This window comes from Lathamus discolor, chromosome 24 (genome assembly GCF_037157495.1).
Source record: "Lathamus discolor isolate bLatDis1 chromosome 24, bLatDis1.hap1, whole genome shotgun sequence".
NCBI classification, from domain to species: Eukaryota; Metazoa; Chordata; class Aves; order Psittaciformes; family Psittacidae; genus Lathamus; species Lathamus discolor.
Window position 1 is genome coordinate 2,400,063 of NC_088907.1, and position 18,589 is coordinate 2,418,651.

The 18,589-nt window shown below is 49.2% G+C and overlaps 1 protein-coding gene across 2 annotated transcripts in view; it reads right to left on the reverse strand.

Annotated features, from left to right (window-relative positions):
* Positions 1–338: 338 nt before the first annotated feature.
* The window catches only part of LOC136003903 (GON-4-like protein), a 20,683-nt gene continuing 2,432 nt past the window's right edge, over positions 339–18,589 (reverse strand). The window contains exons 4-31 of one of the 2 annotated variants that reach the window (XM_065659903.1): positions 18,228–18,302; positions 17,852–17,902; positions 17,420–17,470; positions 16,644–16,739; positions 16,327–16,431; positions 15,349–15,519; positions 14,566–14,758; positions 14,025–14,126; positions 13,322–13,362; positions 12,925–13,028; positions 11,963–12,161; positions 11,518–11,604; positions 11,042–11,213; positions 10,703–10,847; positions 10,378–10,528; positions 9,585–9,701; positions 7,047–8,771; positions 6,366–6,609; positions 5,639–5,820; positions 5,297–5,494; positions 4,686–4,829; positions 3,990–4,133; positions 3,517–3,636; positions 3,125–3,238; positions 2,463–2,670; positions 1,373–2,087; positions 890–992; positions 339–545 (exon numbers count right to left, since the gene is read on the reverse strand). In XM_065659903.1, coding sequence (XP_065515975.1) covers positions 396–545; positions 890–992; positions 1,373–2,087; positions 2,463–2,670; positions 3,125–3,238; positions 3,517–3,636; positions 3,990–4,133; positions 4,686–4,829; positions 5,297–5,494; positions 5,639–5,820; positions 6,366–6,609; positions 7,047–8,771; positions 9,585–9,701; positions 10,378–10,528; positions 10,703–10,847; positions 11,042–11,213; positions 11,518–11,604; positions 11,963–12,161; positions 12,925–13,028; positions 13,322–13,362; positions 14,025–14,126; positions 14,566–14,758; positions 15,349–15,519; positions 16,327–16,431; positions 16,644–16,739; positions 17,420–17,470; positions 17,852–17,902; positions 18,228–18,302 — 5,907 coding nt within the window. In that variant the 3' untranslated portion in view covers positions 339–395. The remainder of the gene's footprint in view (positions 546–889; positions 993–1,372; positions 2,088–2,462; positions 2,671–3,124; positions 3,239–3,516; positions 3,637–3,989; positions 4,134–4,685; positions 4,830–5,296; positions 5,495–5,638; positions 5,821–6,365; positions 6,610–7,046; positions 8,772–9,584; positions 9,702–10,377; positions 10,529–10,702; positions 10,848–11,041; positions 11,214–11,517; positions 11,605–11,962; positions 12,162–12,924; positions 13,029–13,321; positions 13,363–14,024; positions 14,127–14,565; positions 14,759–15,348; positions 15,520–16,326; positions 16,432–16,643; positions 16,740–17,419; positions 17,471–17,851; positions 17,903–18,227; positions 18,303–18,589) is intronic. The other variant, XM_065659904.1, reaches the window with a different exon arrangement.

Consider the following 18,589-nt stretch of genomic DNA (forward strand, 5'->3'; position numbering starts at 1 on the left):
TACACAGCTCAGGGTGGAGCTTCCCCGCCTCCAATCGACACAAGGGGAGAGCTTACAAGACCCCTCCAATCGTGTGTTTGTTCCACAGGAAAACAGGCATCTTATATACAACATTTACACGCTTCAAAGGCTGTGCTGCCCACAAGCATCCGTTCTGCTGCTGGAGATCCCCGTGGAGGTTCTAGAGGCTCTCACCCCCTAACACCTTTCTCCAGGCCTTTAGTGCAGCTTGACAGGAGTCCAGCAGGAAAATGAACCCAAACCCACCCCAAAAGGTGCCACCTTCGGTACCTGTGCAAACGTGTTTCCTTTCCCCACAGCACAAGCCTAGCAGCAAACCGGCAAACACCTCCCTTGTGGTGCAGGCAGCAGCTTCTCAAGCCCAAAGCAGCCCCTCAGTCATCAGGTTCCTCCTCAGAAAGCAGCAGGTCTTTGTCTGACAGCTGGTCCGTGTTACTGGTGCTGGTAGCATCCTCCTCATCTTCAGAGCTCCCATCACAGGATGTGTGGAACAGCCTCATGAGTTCTCTGAACCTGTGGGATACCTGAAGGACAAGGGAAATCCAGGCCGAGGTTATCTTCCGCTGGTGCAGAAGGGGACGGCACAGGCTGGAGCTGGGGGGGGTTTGTGCTTTCATGTTAAACCCATGGCAGGTTTTTATGCAGGGTTCAAGGGAACGGGGAAAGCACCGGGTGCTTCGGCCTCCTTTGGCAGAACAGTTCTGTTTGCCTGCACCAGAACGCACCAGGGCTTGGTTTGGGCTTTTGGTTTCCAATTGGGATTCATTCTTCCCTGATGCAGCAGCAACTCAAAGTGGGAGAAGCAAAGCTCCGCTTCCCCTTCCTTGCCCCCTGCCCCATTCCCTGCCGCAGGGCAGCAGCCCCTCACCTCGCCGGCGGTCTTGTTGCCCAGTTTCTGGGATATGGCGTGGAATGTTTCCAGCTGGGCTCCTTTCTCCTGGCACGTGGTGAGGATCACTCTGTCGGCCTCCCTGCAGAGCAGCACAAGAGCTGAGAGCGAGGCCTGCTCCTGGGGAAGGGCAGCAAAGCAAGGCCCTGCTTGGGCCTTTACTCACCCATCCCAAGACCCGGCTGGAAGCAGGGCCGCATTTGGCCCAGTTTTAAAGCTTTTTGAAGGACAGGAAGCGAACTCTTCCCCAGCTTGCGGCATTACAATTACACTGCCACAAGCAGAGCCCGTTTCTGCCAGAGCCAGCAGCGAGAGCCAGGGGGAACAAGGCAGGAACAGCCAAAGGGAGGGAGCAGAAGACATTAGGAAATGGGAATACACAACAAAGGACTCGGTAACACGACAGCTGAAGGCAAACACGGAACGCTCAGAGGACGGGAGCTGCAGCTCAGGCAGACCTACCTGGTCCAGAGGACAACCTTCTCCCCGGTCGAGCTGACTTTGCTGTTCTTGGCACACACGGTGGCTTCGGTGACTCGCTGCTGCTGCTGCTGCTGCTCCTCATCCCTGGGCCCCAGGGAGGCAGGAACCCCTCTGTCCCGGGGCCGCTGCTGCCCCTGGCAGCGCTGCTTTGCGCCTGCCGTTGATCCGCTCTCGGTGCAGCCCAGCTCATCCGAATCCAAACGGCAGCGCTCAGGGGACCGGGAGCTGCGGCTCTTCCCCAGCGCCGCTTTCCTCCAGCCCTGCTTTGCTTCGGGTTTTCCTTCCAGAGGCAGAGGGGAGCCCTCAGGCTCCTTCACACCCGATTCTGCCGCGTGCCCGAAGGCAGCCGCCGAGTCCGGATGAAGCCCCTGAGTCTGACACAAGCCCTGGCCAGAAGAGGAGCTCGACCCCATCGAACCCTCTCCTGCAGCAGAACGAGGGGGCGGCGGCAGGGCTGCAGCTCCCTGCTGCAGGCTCAGTCCCTCCCTCCCCACAGCGCAAGGGCAGTCTTTGGTTTCTTGAGGTAGTTTCAGAGGAGCTCTGTGGAGCTGGGTCGCTGTGGGGCCGTTGCCAGAGGAGTCGTTGTCCTTGGCAGCAGCTCTGGCACCCGGCTCTCGGAGCCGGCCCTCAGGCAGCGCAGGCTCTGCAGCGGGCTCAGGGCTGCTGGAGACGATCTTCCCTCCCAGGTGAGATCCTGTGGGAAGCCCACGCAAGCTGGGGTGAGAAGCTGGGGAGGTTTCCTTGTGGTTATCACGCGCACTGTGGATGCAGGGAGCAGCCCTGGAATTCCAGCTGCGGTTGCCCCATCCCGTACTTGGAAGAAGTCAATGTTCTTCACTGGGTTAGTACAGCCAGCTGCTGGGTGAAGGGGTGCAGGCGGTTGGAAGCGGAGGAGCTTTAAGGTCCCTTCCACCTCAGCTCTGATTCTATGGGGAATGCACGCTTGGAGCATCCCGAGTGGATGAACACAAGGTAAGGAAATGAAAGGTTCTCAGACTTCCCCTCTCTCCCCTTGTGTGAGCCAGCTCCGAGCTGACTGCGACCTGCCTGGGCACAGACTGTTACGTACCTGACACCAGAGACTCTGCCTTCCTAGACCCAGTTTTTGGTTTGCTCTGGGCATCCTCTCCCTCGTCTCTGCTCTCCAGGCTTTCTTCTGCAGCTTCCTTCGACATTCCAGAATCCTTCCCTTCAGGCTGAGGACTGGATTCTTGGTGACCCAGGTTTGCGCTGAGCTCTTGAGAATCCTTGGGTTTATAGAACTTGTTTTCACACACCTGCAAATCAATACAGGGGGGATACAGTTACGGACGGGGCAGTATCCAGCCAAAGCTAACACCTCAGCCTTTGCTTCCAAAGCATTCCTTGGCCCTCGCAAAGGCTTCAGCTGGCACTTAGATGAGTCTCTTTCCTTATGAAGAGGCACCGCTCTTTCCACAGTGGCCACAAAAGCATCTTCCAGTTAAAAAGCTTCATTCTTAAAAGAACTCCCAACTTCACGTTATTGAGCACAGCAAGGAGGGGCAGTGGAAAGTGAGCAGGAGGTAGAGAGGGGAAGGGCTGCGCAGTCAGAGCTCCAAGAGGAAGATGCTATTGGTCATCTTTTGAGTTACTTTCTTCCTCAGCACATCCCGTTGGAGACACGAGGCTGGGCAGATCATCGCAACAGGGGACTCTTGGCAGGACTCTACTCCCCACTCACCACTCCAGCGACTGGGCCTATCAACTAACCTTACTACTACAATGGCTGCAGGTCCTCCTTTTGCTTTTCTTTAGCTTGAGATCGCTACTCCCTTCATGGCAGGAACATGAACATTCCTTCATCCCATCTACCCACTCGACCTCCTGGAAACAGACATACTCCAGCTGACAAATGTGCACGGAACACAAAGGTGAGAGGCAGGGGAAGGTGAGCCCCAGAGGGAGCAGCAGGGCTGGGCCCCTCTGCACACACCCAGAGAGGACTGAAGCGATCTTGCCCCTAGCCAAGCAAAGCACAACAGAAACCTTTCAGTCCCCTTTCTTCAGCTCTTCTCAGGCTCTCGTCCTGCCTCTCCCGTTTATCCTCACGGGCACTTGCTCAGAGTCCAGACACGGGCGGCAGTGAAACACCCCAGGCCCACCTTGTCATTGTTGTGGCCGCCGATCTCTTTCCGCTTCTTTGCTCTGGAGGCTGCGTGCATCTTGGGTGGTTCCTCCTCCTCCTCCACATCTGGCAGGGACACTTCTTCAAACCCATCAAACTACAGGAGAGAAACACAAACCCTGCTCTCATCACCACAGACCCAACTTCATTCCCCCCCCTCCCCGACAACTGAGCTCGGTTCCAGGACGTGACAAGTTCAATCACGTTCGAACAGCTGGAAAACCATGGAATGGTTTGGGTTGGAACGGACCTTAAGATCGTCCAGTTCCAACCCCCCGCCATGGGCAGGGACACCTCCCACTGGGGACTCTGCTCAGTCCACCAACAGCTACCCCAGCCCTCTGCTTCCCTCGCTCTGCAAAGGCAGCCGCAAGTCGAGGTCTTCAAGCTCAAACAAGTCCAGTTTCTCCTCTTTTAGCTTTTGGGGTCTGAGGGAAAAGGTTGCTCCACCTCGTATTCCTTCTCCTCTGTCCAGTTGATCTCCTCAAAATCCCCCATGCGGCTGGCAGAGGGCCGCAAGTGATCGAAGAAAATGGAGAACTCGTCCTGCAAGTGGTCGTGGCCTTTCAGCAGCTGCCACATTTGGGTCTTCAGCTGAAAGAGAGAAACGCAGAGAACATGAGGCTCTCGTTCCGCTGTTGTCACATTCTTCCCAGAAGGGTTTCTCGAAGCAAGGGGAGCATCGAGGCTTGACAGACCCCCAGCGTGGCAGCTGATGCCTGCATTGGTGCTGTTCATGGATATGATGAAACCATTCCACAGCCAGCTATCAGACCCTGTATCAGGCTTCCAATACCTAAAAGGGGCAGCAAGAAACCTGGAGAGGGGCAGGGGGCTGGAACTGGAGGAGCTTTAAGGTCCCTTCCAACACAAACCGGTCTATGATTAGCATAGAAATATCCCTTTAAAAGCCCAGGCAGACCCTAACACTAAACTAGAACAGGTAAAAGCCACTAAACAAGAACAGATAAAAGCAAGGTGGAGGTAGGAGAGAGGAGACAAAAAGGCCAATTGCTTAGAAGGCCTCTTGAAGGAGCAGCTTCAATTCTCTACCACTTGATAAACTCTTGTGGTCTCCAAGAGCAGCAAAGGGCCCTCTGAAGCAGGGTAACTGCTGAGCAAGGAGGTGCCCGGCTGCCCGCTTACCTCGGCGATCTCCTGGGGGAGGCAGTCAGTGCAGCTCTGCAGGACTTTGATGATCTTCTGGTGGTGGGCAGGGTTCTCAGCAAAGCAGATCTCCAGCTGCCTCAGGAACTTGCGGCTCTTCTCGAACGCCTGCTGCTCCTCAAACTGACCAACGGGAGAGCACTGAGCAGTCCTGCTCAAGAACCCATTCCCCAGAGCCAAACTGCAAAGCGCCTGGCTTGCTGCCTCCTTCCCATTCCCATTGACTCCCAGTGCAAAAGTGGGAAGAGGTGGAAGAGAAACAAGTCTTTGTAGACCAGTATTCCTGTAAGCTCGAAAGCTTTGCTTTCTGTCAGAGGCACAGCAGATAGGAAAAGCCAGAAAGGATTTCCAACGGAAGGCTCATGTGTGAGACGAGGGAACCATTCCACTGCTGTGTCTGCACAGCCTCTGCAGTTAGATTCTGATTCTCCAAAGCAATACTGAGTGTGAGACTTGAACACTGATTAATAAACCAACGAGGCAAGCAAATGACTTACCAGCTCTTTACCTTTCTTGCCCTTATTCTTTCACTCCCCCAAGCATTCACGTTATCTGCTCAAAACCTGGCCTCCTCCTCCCACTGTACCTACCAGTCCACACTCCAAAGCTTGCTCTGGTAAAAGAAAGGCAGCAAAATCTGTGAGCAACTGGGGCCAATCCTGCAACAGCTTCTGCAGGGTAGAATAGAGATCCACGGCCGTTCGCTTGTCCGTGCTGATCTCAAACTCGTAGATAACCCGGAGGAAGTCTTCATACTTCCCAGGAACGTGCTGCAAGGCTTCCCGCACCTGCAAAGAGCATCAGGACGACACGTTATCCCGGAGGAAAACGCGTCCATTTAGGAACCCTTCGTCTCTTGCTACCTGAGCAGTGTCAGAGGACTCCAAGTGTCCGTTGCTCCTCCTCCTGGTTCACCTGCTGGCCTGGCTTACCCTGCTTAGATAGGCTTGTGCAAATGCCAGATCCTTCTGCTCGCGCAGGGGATCCCTCTCCAGGATGTCTTCATCATACAAGAGCAGCAGCTTGGATGTATCTTTGCTGGCACGAGCCCGTCCCCTCTTATTCCTGGTTCTGTGGGAACTCCTGCTCTTCCCAGGGGCTTTCATGTTTTCTCCTAGGAAGAAGCACAAAGCAAGTTGGCCAATTCCCTGGGCTGGCAGCCAGCTCCTCTACATCAATACTGCGCTAGGAAAGAAGGCTTCCAGAGCTGGTAACCTGGTTACACTCTCCTGTAAGTGTAGGAGCAATGCACTTGTCGTGAATGAGGCTCCTACCACCTTTTACATTGCCTGGTTCTTTTCATAGCATCTGGCAGGAAAAGCCTCTGGGTACAGCGGCAAAGCCATCCTAGCTGAGAACCGACAGCTACATCTACTGCGCACCAGGGGCAAACCAGTTGTAGTGGGTGAACAGAGCTCTGCTGTGAGCATCAGAGCTGGCTGCTGCTAACACCTGCAAAGGGTTCTTTTAGCTTATTATTATTAGATTATTATTATTGTTATTATTATTAGCTTATTATTATTATTATATTTAGCTTATTATCTATTAGCATCACAGGTAAATAACCAAGGGAAATGAAACCCAGGGACAGTTCCCCCATCCCTTTGCTGTTCATGCCGAAGCAGCTCCATTGCCCTGTGTCAAACCCACAGGACTCACCTGCTGGAATTCTGTGGGCTTCCACCTGCGGGGCTGCCTTTGTCAATGGGAAGGCAGATTTGGGTTCCTCCGATGCATCTCCACATATTTCATCGTCTTTCTGTGAACTCTCTATTCCTTCCCCTTCTTCCTCCTCCTCTTCCTCAGGCTCAGAGTTCTCTTCCTGGGAATTCTCTTCTTCAGAATCTCCTTCTTGGCTTAAACGTCTCTTGGTTGCCAGCCAAGTCAGCTTTTCCATTGTCTCCTTAGAAAGCAACAACAAACAACATCATCTGGTTCGCTTTCAGTGTTTAACGTCATCCAGCAACCAGCTCCCTCCAGGAGCAGTTACTCCACTGGGAATTCTAACAGCCAATTTCACAGATCCCCATCTGACCACCAGAGGGTTCCACTGAAGAGCCAGAAGCCAACCACCACCAGCTCTATTTGTGTATTCCAGAATCTGCCACTTCTGAAAGCCTCAAGTTGGACGGAATTCCCTAACGATCGTCTCAGCTCCTAAAGTCTTGCTGGAATTGTGAGCTGGAAAATAACTGTCACGGAAAAGTCCTTGCTATTACACAGCTGCCAGTCCAGCTTTCCAATTGGATCCCAGCTGTGATTTGCCCTGACTCCACCGGGGTGTTTCAGGACACCAGCAGTTGCCATTAGCAAGGTTTAGAACCTTTTGCTTGCTCTTACCTGAAGTTCTGGCACTGAAAGCACGGATTCTTCTGAGGCTGATGACATTTCTTCATCCTCATCTTGTGTAAAGTCATCAAAGTCATCTTCTTCCTCCTCTTCTTGCCCTTCTCTCTCTCCGCCAGCTTCAGGGCCAGCCGGTGTCCCCACAGACTGCCCATCTATGCTGGATGAATCCTCTGGTCTTCCCAGCGGACTACTGAACTCTGCCTCAACATCTGCTGTGTAAGAAGGATTCTTTGGAGACTCGCTGCTTACTTGTGGTCCAGCAACACCACCTACATCCATCTGCTGTTCACCGTGGGGAGAGGACTGCAAAGGCCAGCGTTGTTCTTCTCCCTTCTTATCACACAATGGATGCTCCTGTTTCATTTCTTTCAGGTCATCTGAGCATGAACACGCAGCCTCCATGTTCAGCTCCTGGCCAAGATCCAGCATGAATTCCTCCTTCACCTCAGCACATACAAGATCCCTTTTCTGCACTGGGTTTACTTCCTTGGTAGCATCATTCGATTCTTCAGATTCAATTTTCACTGTTTCATCTGGATCTTCTAAATGAGGCAAAAGGTCCACAGACAATGGCTCTGAAGTGTTCTCCTCTCCTTCCACCACTGTCCAGCTACAGCAGTCACTGTTATTCACCTTCTCCTGACTGCCATTACTTGCAGGGGCAGGATTTGTACTACAGTCCTTGGGGGAGACAGCAGAGCACGAAGTGTACAACTCTGAGGGTTCAGCCTTGGCCTCTGCTGTACTTTTGTTGGTTCCAACAGAGCAGGAAGGAACCAGGTTCAGCTGCTCCTCACTTTCGCCAACAGATGATGCAGAAAGACCAACAGGGTTAGGGGACACAATCAGCGAAGGGATTGAAGAAGTCACCAGAGGCTGATTTAATGGACAGGGGAAAGTGGATGGATTTACCAGTAAGGTTGTAACTGGAATGGCCTGAGTGCCTCTGCCAACCGTGGGATTTATGGGCTGAATCATATTGCAGCCATTGCCTATGTTAACCACTTTCACTGTGGTAGCAGGTACAGTGAGGATGACAGGAGACGGCTGAATCAAAGGGGAAGTCTTGATCAGTGGGGCAGATTTTGTCCCTTTCTTCCTCTGGTAGCCCTTACGAACACAAGGCTTGCGCGCTTTTGCTCCAGCCAAAGCTGGCAACATCACTTTGGGCTGAATAGCCACTGGATTTGAGGACACAAGAGCTGGTGGGACAGCAGCTGAGAAAGCCTGCCTGGAGTCCGAGGGGGAAGTGGAGAGCACGTTCTGGAATTCCAAGCCATCCCCACTTCCTACCACGGCTGGAACGTTCAGGGGCTGCACTCCCGGCACCGTCTGCACCACTGGAGCTGGCTGGATGAGCCGGGGAATCTGAACCATCACTTTGCTAGGAGGAGCTTCCGACTGGGACAGCTTCACAGCTCTCTGGATGCTGACAGGGTTAGCACTGGGCTGCAGGCAAGGACTCGGTCGAATGAGGACAGGTTTAAGAGCTGAAGACCTCTGCCTCCTCCATGCTCTCCTAGAGAACCGATTGGCAAGGGGCTTGAGGGTCAGTACGAGGCCCTTTGGCATGAGGAGAGGGTATTTTTCATCATATTCTGTGTCTGAAGCTTCCTTTCCTGTCGCCAGGGCAGCTTCTGCAGCAGGTGAACCTGGTGCCTCCCTGGCATCTTCTGCCAGTTGCTTCAGCTCCCTCTGAATGGAGGGCAAGCTTGCCTAAAGGGAACAAGAGTTTATTATTGAAGCCCTCTGGCTACTCCTCTTCTTACCACCTCCAAACAGCACCACAGAAGGCAACAGAGAGCAACTTGCTTCTAAAAGTAAAGCAGTTTTAGTTTATACTCCTGCTCATTACTGTCTATCACTCAATACTTGCTGTATATTACTTTATATTCATGGGGTTTACTCAAAGCCTTCAAAAGAATCCGAGAGCCTGAAGGAAACGAGAGAACTGAACTGCTTCAGAAAGGTTCCTTTAGTAAATACAAGACATCGGGGGAAGGAAGCTTCACTGTAGCAATGAAATGCAATGGGTGATTAAGAGAACTGGATTTTACGGCATCCGAGTCTAATTCTTTCCTCAGACACAGTCCTCTGACTCACTATGGTCACTATGCCTCCAACTTAGTCCGACCGTAAGGGTCGGTCAGTGCTGATTAACAACCTAACGAAGCCAAGTAACAAACATCACCGCATCAAACCAGAGACAAGCAGCAAACCAAGGATCGCGTATGGCCACGCTAACTTCAGTCAGCTTGGCAGCTGGGCAGACAAGCACAGAGAGTAGTGCCTAACCCTTACAGGTCGCTAAGTGCTACTGGGCTTGCTGCATTTCCTAGCTAGAGTCAGGTTAGCAGATAATCAGGATGACAGCAATGCAATCAGGATCCGTTTTGACTTCAGAGCTGTAGCTTACCCAACAAACCCCTCTGGCCTTAGGCTGTAAAGAAAAAGAAAGAAAAACCCACCACCACCAAGAAAAGAAATCAACCAAAACCAACCACCCCCCCTGTTTATAGCAGGAGCTACCTTAAGCCAAAATGGGAGGCGATGCTCTTCTCTCTCCACAGGAGGCTTCCACTCATCAGGCTGGACTTCCTCACAGCACTTGAACAGAACAGGCAACTGCTTTGTCTTTTTGTAGTACTACATGGAAAGAGGGGAGAATGCAAGACAAGAGGACTGTGGTCACCTGGCTGGTGCAGGGTAAGGGCTGTGCTCTGTAAGAGTGTTCGTGTGAATGAAGTGATTCTCATTACTACTTTGATAAGGTAAGAAACATTAAAGAAAGAGCAATAAAGGCTGACAAGGGCTCGCTGCCACCGTGGGTTCTCAAAAGGAAGCATGAAGTTCTAGCAGATGTGCACTTGCATTAAGTGCTTCTGGTTCTTGCTCTCACTTCAGAAGTGGCTCTAGCTTATGGGACCTGCTGGGCATTCCCCATGGCTGCAGACAGCCCTTTGGTTTAAGCTTTACTACTCCACGTTTACTTGTATGAATTGGTCAGGATTACTGAAGCCACAGCTGGGCTGTCTGCAAGTGCTGGTCTCTTTAGAGTCAGAACAGTAAGAGCAGTACTTGCACGGTCCAGAGGGTGAGGTCTTTTTGACGAAATCCTCATTGCTAATAGAATCATAGAATCATAGAATAGCTAGGGTTGGAAAGGACCTCACGATCATCAAGGATGATGTTTTCTCCCAAGAAAAGAGAGCACAGGCACAAAATGATCCTTGGAACAATCAGCACATCTCTTCCTGTACAACAAATCAGCAGACATACAAAGCTGAGAGATACCAACCCATAAGCTACAGGCACCACTTACTCTGATGATGTTATCAGGGGCTCGGTTCATATTGAGGTTCTTGATCCTCACTGTGAGCTGGTGGGCAGTTTTTGTTGGCAAGAGATATTTGCTGATCAAAGGCTTTGGAAACTCCGTCCCTTCAAAGTGTTTCAAACCTAAAGCCAATAAACTGAAGGAGGAAAAAGGGGGAGAGGGAAGAGAAAAAGCCTGTTAGGATGGCAGACTGCTATTTGGATGCGCTGTTACACAGGACACAGCTAGCCCCAAATTTGCACCCTAGAAATTCTCCTTAGCAAAGCAGCCCCATTCATGTGCATTTCCTGCAACAACTCTAAGCTCTTACTTGTCCTCCGCCTTAGTGAAGATGATCTTGTCCCGTGGAGGGTTTGCTTTCAAGGAACATATTGGCAGTAACTCGGGATACATAAAGACTCTCCTTGTTGCCAAAATCCACGCCACTTGCTTTGGTAAACATGGGAATTCATTGGCTGTGAAGAGAATTAGCTTAGTGTGGTGCAAGCTTAAGCAGCGAAAAGGCTGTCAATGAAATGGGTGGATTTATGGACAAATACCTCACAGGATCAAAGTAAATCCATTCCAAAGAGCAGCCTGAACCATCTCTCATCCGGAGACAGCTCTCACTGTGAACACCTTCCCATGGCTTCTCCCGTCTGATACTCACCACTCTTCTTCACAGCTTTGCGAGGGCTCCAGTCAACTTGGACTTGGGCATGAAAATCCTCAATGAGCTGCAGTGCTCCCTTCAAGTTGCAGGGCTGGAACATGGTCTGGAACTTTGGATTGAAGGACACGCGAAGGAGCGTGGAGCTACGAGCAAAGTTCCCCAGCTCACTCTGCCAAGTCAAACACAGAGAAACCTAAACCAAGAGGCCTTCCAATGGAAGGTGAGGACAAATACTTTCTCTTTTCAGTGTTTCCAAGGAAACAGCAACAAAAAAATGACAATTCAAAGCCCTGTTACTAGTGAACACGATGTGAATTATTTCTCTAAGTCCTGAGCATGTTCGTGGTAAGCTTACAACATCATCCCCTTAGTGAGGGGTAGTTTCATTTACGCGCATCAATCTCTCTCAATATCTCCAGCAACCAGCAATCATTAGCATTCACTTTTAGCTCTGATTTGAGACATATCCTTACCAAAAACATCCTGGTGGTACTGGCCTCAGAACTTAAAGCAGGGTTGGAACTTGCGAGGAGATGGATTTGAGTCAGAAGCTGAACATGCTTGAAGAATAAAATCAGACAAATGGGGGTTTGTTTTCAGTGGATCAGAAATCCAAGCAACTGGAAAGCACAAGTATAGAGGCACAAGAAATATCTCCTGAGCACCCCCGAAATCACATTCGGACTCTAATAATCTTTTAAGCAATAGAAAGCTGAGGGCAAACTTGAATATCCGTCCAATTCCAATTGTCCTTCGGTGGAATTGGGCATATAAACATCACCTACAAGAGCTCCAGCTCCAAACATGGCTTTTTCAACTCACTGCTCTAAGAAAGCACACCCACATGCTTGCTATGCCTTCCCCTGCCCCTATAGTATCCAGCAAATACTAGGTCAGACCAGATAACACCCTTATTACCTGCTGCATTTGCTGCTGGAGCCTCTTTCTTTGCCCGCTGTCCAGAACAAGGCTCTGGAGAGGCTTCTCATTCTGAGGTTTGGATTTTTCCACCTCCTGTGGTGGCTTAATGGAGGACTTCTTCATTCTCAACTGCTCAAGCTGCTCCTTCACCGTCCGGTGTTGTTCGTTCAGTAAATTGGCCAGGGGCTCTTCAAATCTGGTTGAGACCAAAAGAGAATGGTATCCCACAACAACAATAAACCTAGCAAATCCATGCTTTGCCACAAAACAACCCGAAGAATCTTGTACAGAGATAAAACTGGGGAAGAAGCACATGGGAGAACTGCCCCCCCAAGAAAAGTCACACAAGTGGCTACTGTCAAAAGACAAATGATACAAACAGTAAGAGTGAGCATCCAGTTTCCCTGCTTTTAGTCTGTAGCTGGTTTAAGAGTTGCTTCACTCCCCTCTGGTACTGCTCATCCCAGAGAGAGTATCAAGAAACTCCAGCCTTCATTTTAGCTCCTTTCCCAAACAGATACAGCTTGATCTTGAGCTGATCTGCCCCAAAAACCAGGAGACACCATTCATGCTGCAGATCACCTTCAGCCACTTGCTGTAACTGGTTAGACTGACCTAGAAAGAAATGCTTTAGACCCTTTCTCTTCCAAGTCACTGTTGCAAGTATAACCCACCCCAGAAATCCTCAAAAGCCAGCTTCCAAACTTCATCAGCATCTCAGCCCTAGGCCTCAGCTATATTAAGCAGTCTTCCCATAGAAAAGGCCACCATTACATCAAAGCTATTTACTTAAAAGGCAAGGTGACACTTGGCCAAACCAGCTCCTCAAGTTTCTTGTCACCAAGCAATGGCCTGTGCTGAACAGGCATTACCTCACTGGCGGATGGCACAGGAAAGCTGCAGGTATGTTTTTAGCATAACAGTGTAATTTTCCAGCCATTCATAACCATTGACCCTACCTAAGTGCCTGGGGTGTATTGAAGTTCGGCCGTGACTCTGTAACATTATCCTCATCTTCTGGACCTTCATCTTCCATGTTGGAGAAACCCATCTCATCCTGAAACTGAGAGCAAATGTGCAGCAGCACTGAGGAACATAAAGCTCAAGTAGCACATCTGTCTTGAGCTGGTACAGCTCATGACAATCCTCAAGCACAGACAATCATCCGCAGGGATTTAAGGAAGTTCCTATGTATGTTCCTTCCCATGGCTAAAAGTGACACTTTCATGATAGGACCCCTTTGCACATAGTCAGCGCTAAGCATCTTCCTGAGACCACCCCTTTATGGCTTTACAGATTTCATGTCGGAGCTGAGAAAGATCTGTTCTTCAGTGCTATACCCGATTTATCACTTACTGTCTCAAAGAGCTCCTCCATCAGTTCATTCACTTCCTTTTCTGCAAGTAAAATTAAAAAGCATGAAGATTTCTTTCCCAAGAAACACTGTCATAATATCAAGTCACTGCAGGAATCTCTCTGGAAAAGCAAACCCCTCCCCTCGCAAACAAAGGGCCAAGAAGGAAAGCCCCTGATATCGCACTCCTTTTTAATGCTGGAGCCCAGAAAGCTTCAGCTGAGACTGTTCTGAATCAGAAATGGAATCTAAAAGCTGGTTTCCAGAATGAAGTTGGAAGTTAACCTGGGATAAGCCCTAAACCAAGTGTGCTGTGTAGATGAAAAATGCCACGTTTATAAAACTAACGTGAAGACTGAAAGGACTTGGAGAACACTGAACTCCACTCAAGTCACAGGGCAAGCATTCAATTCTGCATTGGCCGAAGCTTTATGAAAGACTCTGCTAGCACCTAAGGATTATGCTTCAGTCTCTGCTATGGAGTAAAGTTGCATTTGACAGCGCAGCAGCTCTGGCCAGAGCCTTCCGTGTACGCGCAGAAAGGCAGCTTTGCAGAGGAAAGCTCTTCAGTCAGGATGCAGATTGGTTTCAGCAAGCCTACCCAGCAAAAATCTTGGCACCAAAACCCTTCTCAAAGTGAATTATTAATCCTAACAAGAAAGGGGATGTGATTCCCACAGGAGGTGTGATTCCCAAAGGACTTACTCGTAATTCTCACAGCCCGATCATTTCTGAAGTCTTCTGTATCTGGTTCATCCAGATCTTCCAGGAAATTGTACTCAGGGTCATCATCATCATCTGCTTCATCTAATAAGAAGCACGTTTTGAAACATCATTACCCTGCCCCAAGACCAGTTGCCCGGAGCAGAAGCAGTTTGTTCACTGCCTGACCCAGCACAAAGAGCATCCTTATTGGTAGCCATTTCCATTTAGAAGAGGTGAATTTATTCTCTGTCACCTGAGTTTCAGCTCAATTTAGAAAGACTGAAGTAGCAGTATTTCATTTTGTGCTTTACATTCCATGTGCACAGCTGTAAGCAACTGGTAAGCTGAGGACAAAAGGAAGTCAAGTCCCAAAGCTTGTTCTTGTTTCTTCTCAAAGAGCAAAACAGTTGTTTTTACCAAAGCAAGTCCTGTGCTAACAAGGAGCGTGATGCACTCCATAGATTCAGGCATATCAGTGCTCAGCTTCCTGACACAGCAGGATGGATAAAGGGCTGAAACACATACATTTATCGATGGTTACCTTCATTCTCCACATCATCGTTCATGAGTCCTCCAAGCCACCTTTTCCACTCTTCATCATCTGCAGTGTTAGGATCATACATATCAGGTGTGATATCCGGGGCTCGGAGCTCAGCCTCCAGCTGGCCAAGAGGAACATCCTTCAGTGGTCTCTTGGATCGGGTTCGGAAGGCAATGAGGCTGTCTTCCAGAGACTGAAAGGTGAAGGAAAACCACAATGGAATTACAAGTCTCTGCTTTTCCCAGTTTCTCTGGCAGCAAAAACAAGAATTCCAGTATCAAAAATACAAGATTCCTGACACAAAGAACCTTTTACTTTGGTAGAAGGCCAAACTTTCATTCCTTTTGCTATTAAACTGCTCTTGGTGATAAACATATTCTTGTTCATTTAACTCATGTTAAAACTCTTCTCTGCTACCAAAGAAGCAATCCCCACTTGCACTGTTTTTCTCACTATTACAATGAACCCATGTTCTCTTTACAACCACCTTCCTCAGGGGTTACTACAGACTTGCCTGCAAAACACAACTAAGCTGACAGGTTAGCTTTCAAAAGGAAAACTGTCTTCACTAGTCATGTCAATGTCACAGAATTGCATTTAACAGTCAAAACAATGCTAGTGGGAGTTACGAGCAGAAACAAAGTGTAGTTACAACACAAGAAACTACAAGCATACGTCACTAACACCATTTTACTAACGGCTGCCTTTATTCTCTCACAGAGCTGGCGTCCTACACACTGCAGAGATTCAACCCACACTATTACAGCATCCCCAAACCAGTACCTGGTAAGAATCCATGCATACTGGGCTTGAAGCCAGTTCTTCATCCACTGCATGCAGCTTCTCCATGAACGTGCTGTCTTTGTTTTGCTTTGGTTTTGGAGGTGGTGGAGGTCCCATGGGAACTACTTCAGCACTGATATGTCTAACAACAGGCGTAGTGACCTTTTCCATCTAATTAAAAAGGCCTTTGTGTTAGAAGGGAAATGTATGTTCTAGATAAAACAAGGACAGAGCAAGTCTCTATGTGCTTGGCCAGAGTCTAATACAACAGAAATGAGAGAAATGCTTCACAGAGGAAAAGGGATTCTTTATCCTACGCTCACTTTATCTTTCAGGGAGTACAAATAAATTCACTGCTGAGAAGAGGTGCAGGAGAAAAGACATCTGGAAGAGCTGAATATCAGCCTCAACGTTACTAGGGCTGATAAACCTGAACGCTGGTAACGGTGGCACACTCCCAACCCTCCCCAAAGCAAACCCATGGCAAGCAGAAGGTGCAGCTATCAATACATTATTGCTCTTTCTGCAACTCCAGTGGCGGTGGTCAGTTCCCACGCAGGCTTTCTCATTCTTGGCTGTTGATACTCGACTCTCACCACCCCGCACATACTCCCACTGGTTAACAGTCCCCAGAAATAACCTTTCTGCTTCTGTCAGCACCACTTCCTCCTCCTACGCCAAGCACAGAAAGCAACTCCCCTGCACTCCTCTTCCACATAAGCAGAAAAACAATTATTATCCGAGAAGAGGCTCTTCTTTCCATTGCCAGTGCTTTTAAGTAACTCTGTTTATTCCAGACTAAGCTCTTTCTGTAAGGGTTGCACTTCACTGCTCATGCAGGAACCGCTGCAGAAGGACCCTGAAGCCACACGGCACCTGCCCCGCGCCACAGCCTGAAGCAGTAATGTGTCTTTTTGCTTTGGCATGAATGGCTTAGGAATAAAGACCCAAAGTTGTTTCTAAAGAAAGCAAGTTTACCTCACAGAGAGTCCCTCCCTCTTCATCAGAGGAGCGCCTCGTCCTAGATCGCTTTGCTCCCCGAGGAGAAGAAGCAGTGCTCTCTACATCACTTTCCAGTAAGCTCTACAGCACAAAAGATGCAGAAGGCAATCAAACACTGCTTCAACTCATATTCCAAAGACTCCTTTTTTTGTCAAATGAATACTACGGCATTGAAGAAAGATTACTAGAAGGTCCGGGACAACTTACAAGTTTTCCCATGTTAAAATAAAGAGCTCAAACATGCAGGCAGCTCCATGCTGAACACAACACATCTCTGTCCAAGCTGCAGTTACCTCTTCTGCAGTCTCGTCCTCATCCTCATCCTCAGGCTGGTATTCTTCATCAGATGAATCGTCTTCCTCAAGAGGAATGTCCACAAACTGAGGAGGCTGCAACAGAACGGAACAGACAACTCTGTACAGGCGAGACTGATCTGACAGTGCGGCTCTAAGCTTTCCAGCTGAGGAAATGCCCTGAAGCTCAGAAAGGAAGGGCAGTGCTGAGAAAGGCTGAAGAGACCAAAGAAATTACTGAGGTACGACTGGTAAAGCAAAGGAAGTGCTTTAAAATGCACAAAATGTTTACATCTGTAGGATGGAAACACTGCATGAACAGACACTATCTTAGAGATATGTTTCTAGCACCTGAATGGCCATTCCCTCCTGCCACACTGCTGGATCCTGCCTACACCTAGATAACAAACCTTTTGGGGCAGGCAAAAAAAGCCCCGAGATGCAGGCCGTATTTCCAGACAGTCCTACAGTGCACAGAACATGAGGTCTGGGCACTAACAGTCACCGTCAGAAGTTTCATCCAGGTAGAGGCTGCTGCAGTACCGATGTGGGACGCTGAAAAGACATCCCTACGGCATGTCATCACCTCATCACTTTCTGTCTTCCCCTAAGGGCAGCTCTTTGGGGCCCTCTGTGCACCCACTGCTACGTTAACTGCCTTGTCCTGCTCTTGGTCACTGTATTGGCCATGTTAAACACGAATCTGCTCCACCCCTCCAAAAAGATTCCTTGCTTTCAGGGTACGGCCTCCCACTTCCCAGCAGTAGTTCACTTACCTTCACCTCATTTGCCTTCTTAATGGGAGAAATATTCCACGTTGGAATCACCTAAAGAGAGCAAAAGCACTTTAGCTGGCTCTGAAGAGCATGGTCTGCACAGCTTAGATCTCTTACACCAGATCAGTACTTGAGCTTGAGGCCTTGTCCTCCAAAGTAGCCAAGTAACAACAGACTTCCAACAAAGGCGTTCTGAGCTGCCCTGTGATCCCTGCAGCAGGGACTTCAGGATACTGTCAATTCACTGCATTTGCTAACTCTGACCTGGTTCTATTCTGCCCAGCTAAAAGTTCTGCACTGCCTGAACTTATTTTTCTCACATGGAGAATAAGTCACATAGAAGCACACTTTACACCTCCTTTAGAGGACCCGACTACCAAAGCCATTTGGGCAGGGGGAGGCCGCAATAGGAAAAGCAGATCCCGTACTTACCACTCCTTTCTCCACAACTTCCTTCAGTTTGGAACGAGTCATTTTGGGCTCCTGAAGGGTTTAAAAGAAGACAACAGCAACCTGTTCAGCTGCTTTTCTTCACTGCAAACTTTCCCCCAGCAGCTCCTCACTACAAGGCTTTTCTCTTCTTTAAATTCATTGCCTTTTAGGCAGGATCAGAGTGACATCAACAACGACCCCTCATAATCCTGCTTCATCACTTACACTCATACACAGACACTACTCGCTTCATCCAAGTGGTAACGAAACATCAGTTACGGTCCTACCTATTCCCTCCATACCACATCACGGACCCACAGGATAGACTGGTGAAGGTATCATGCATTTGGAACAACCAAAACCCCTTTTTACTTACAAACAAAGGGATATCTTCGGTCTCACTGATGGCTGCTTTCATCATGGCGACCACATGCTCATTTGTGATCACTTCCTACAGGAACACACACAAAAAGGGATCTTTGACATTGTGAAAAAGAAATAAACTTCAGAATAAAATAAACTAGTTAGAAGCATGATGGAGAAATAGTCAGGGTACGACAGACTTTGTAATCGTACAGGGCAAAGAAAGATGGGACAAGAAAATCTGAAGTAAGCATAAGGAGTGATAAAGCCTCTGCACCACGCTGCCTGGGAAGGTGCCCCAGAGCAGATTCCCAGCAGGAGGAAAGAAAACAGCTGAAGGAAAAGCCCACCCCAATTCCCCATCCTTTGTGCCAA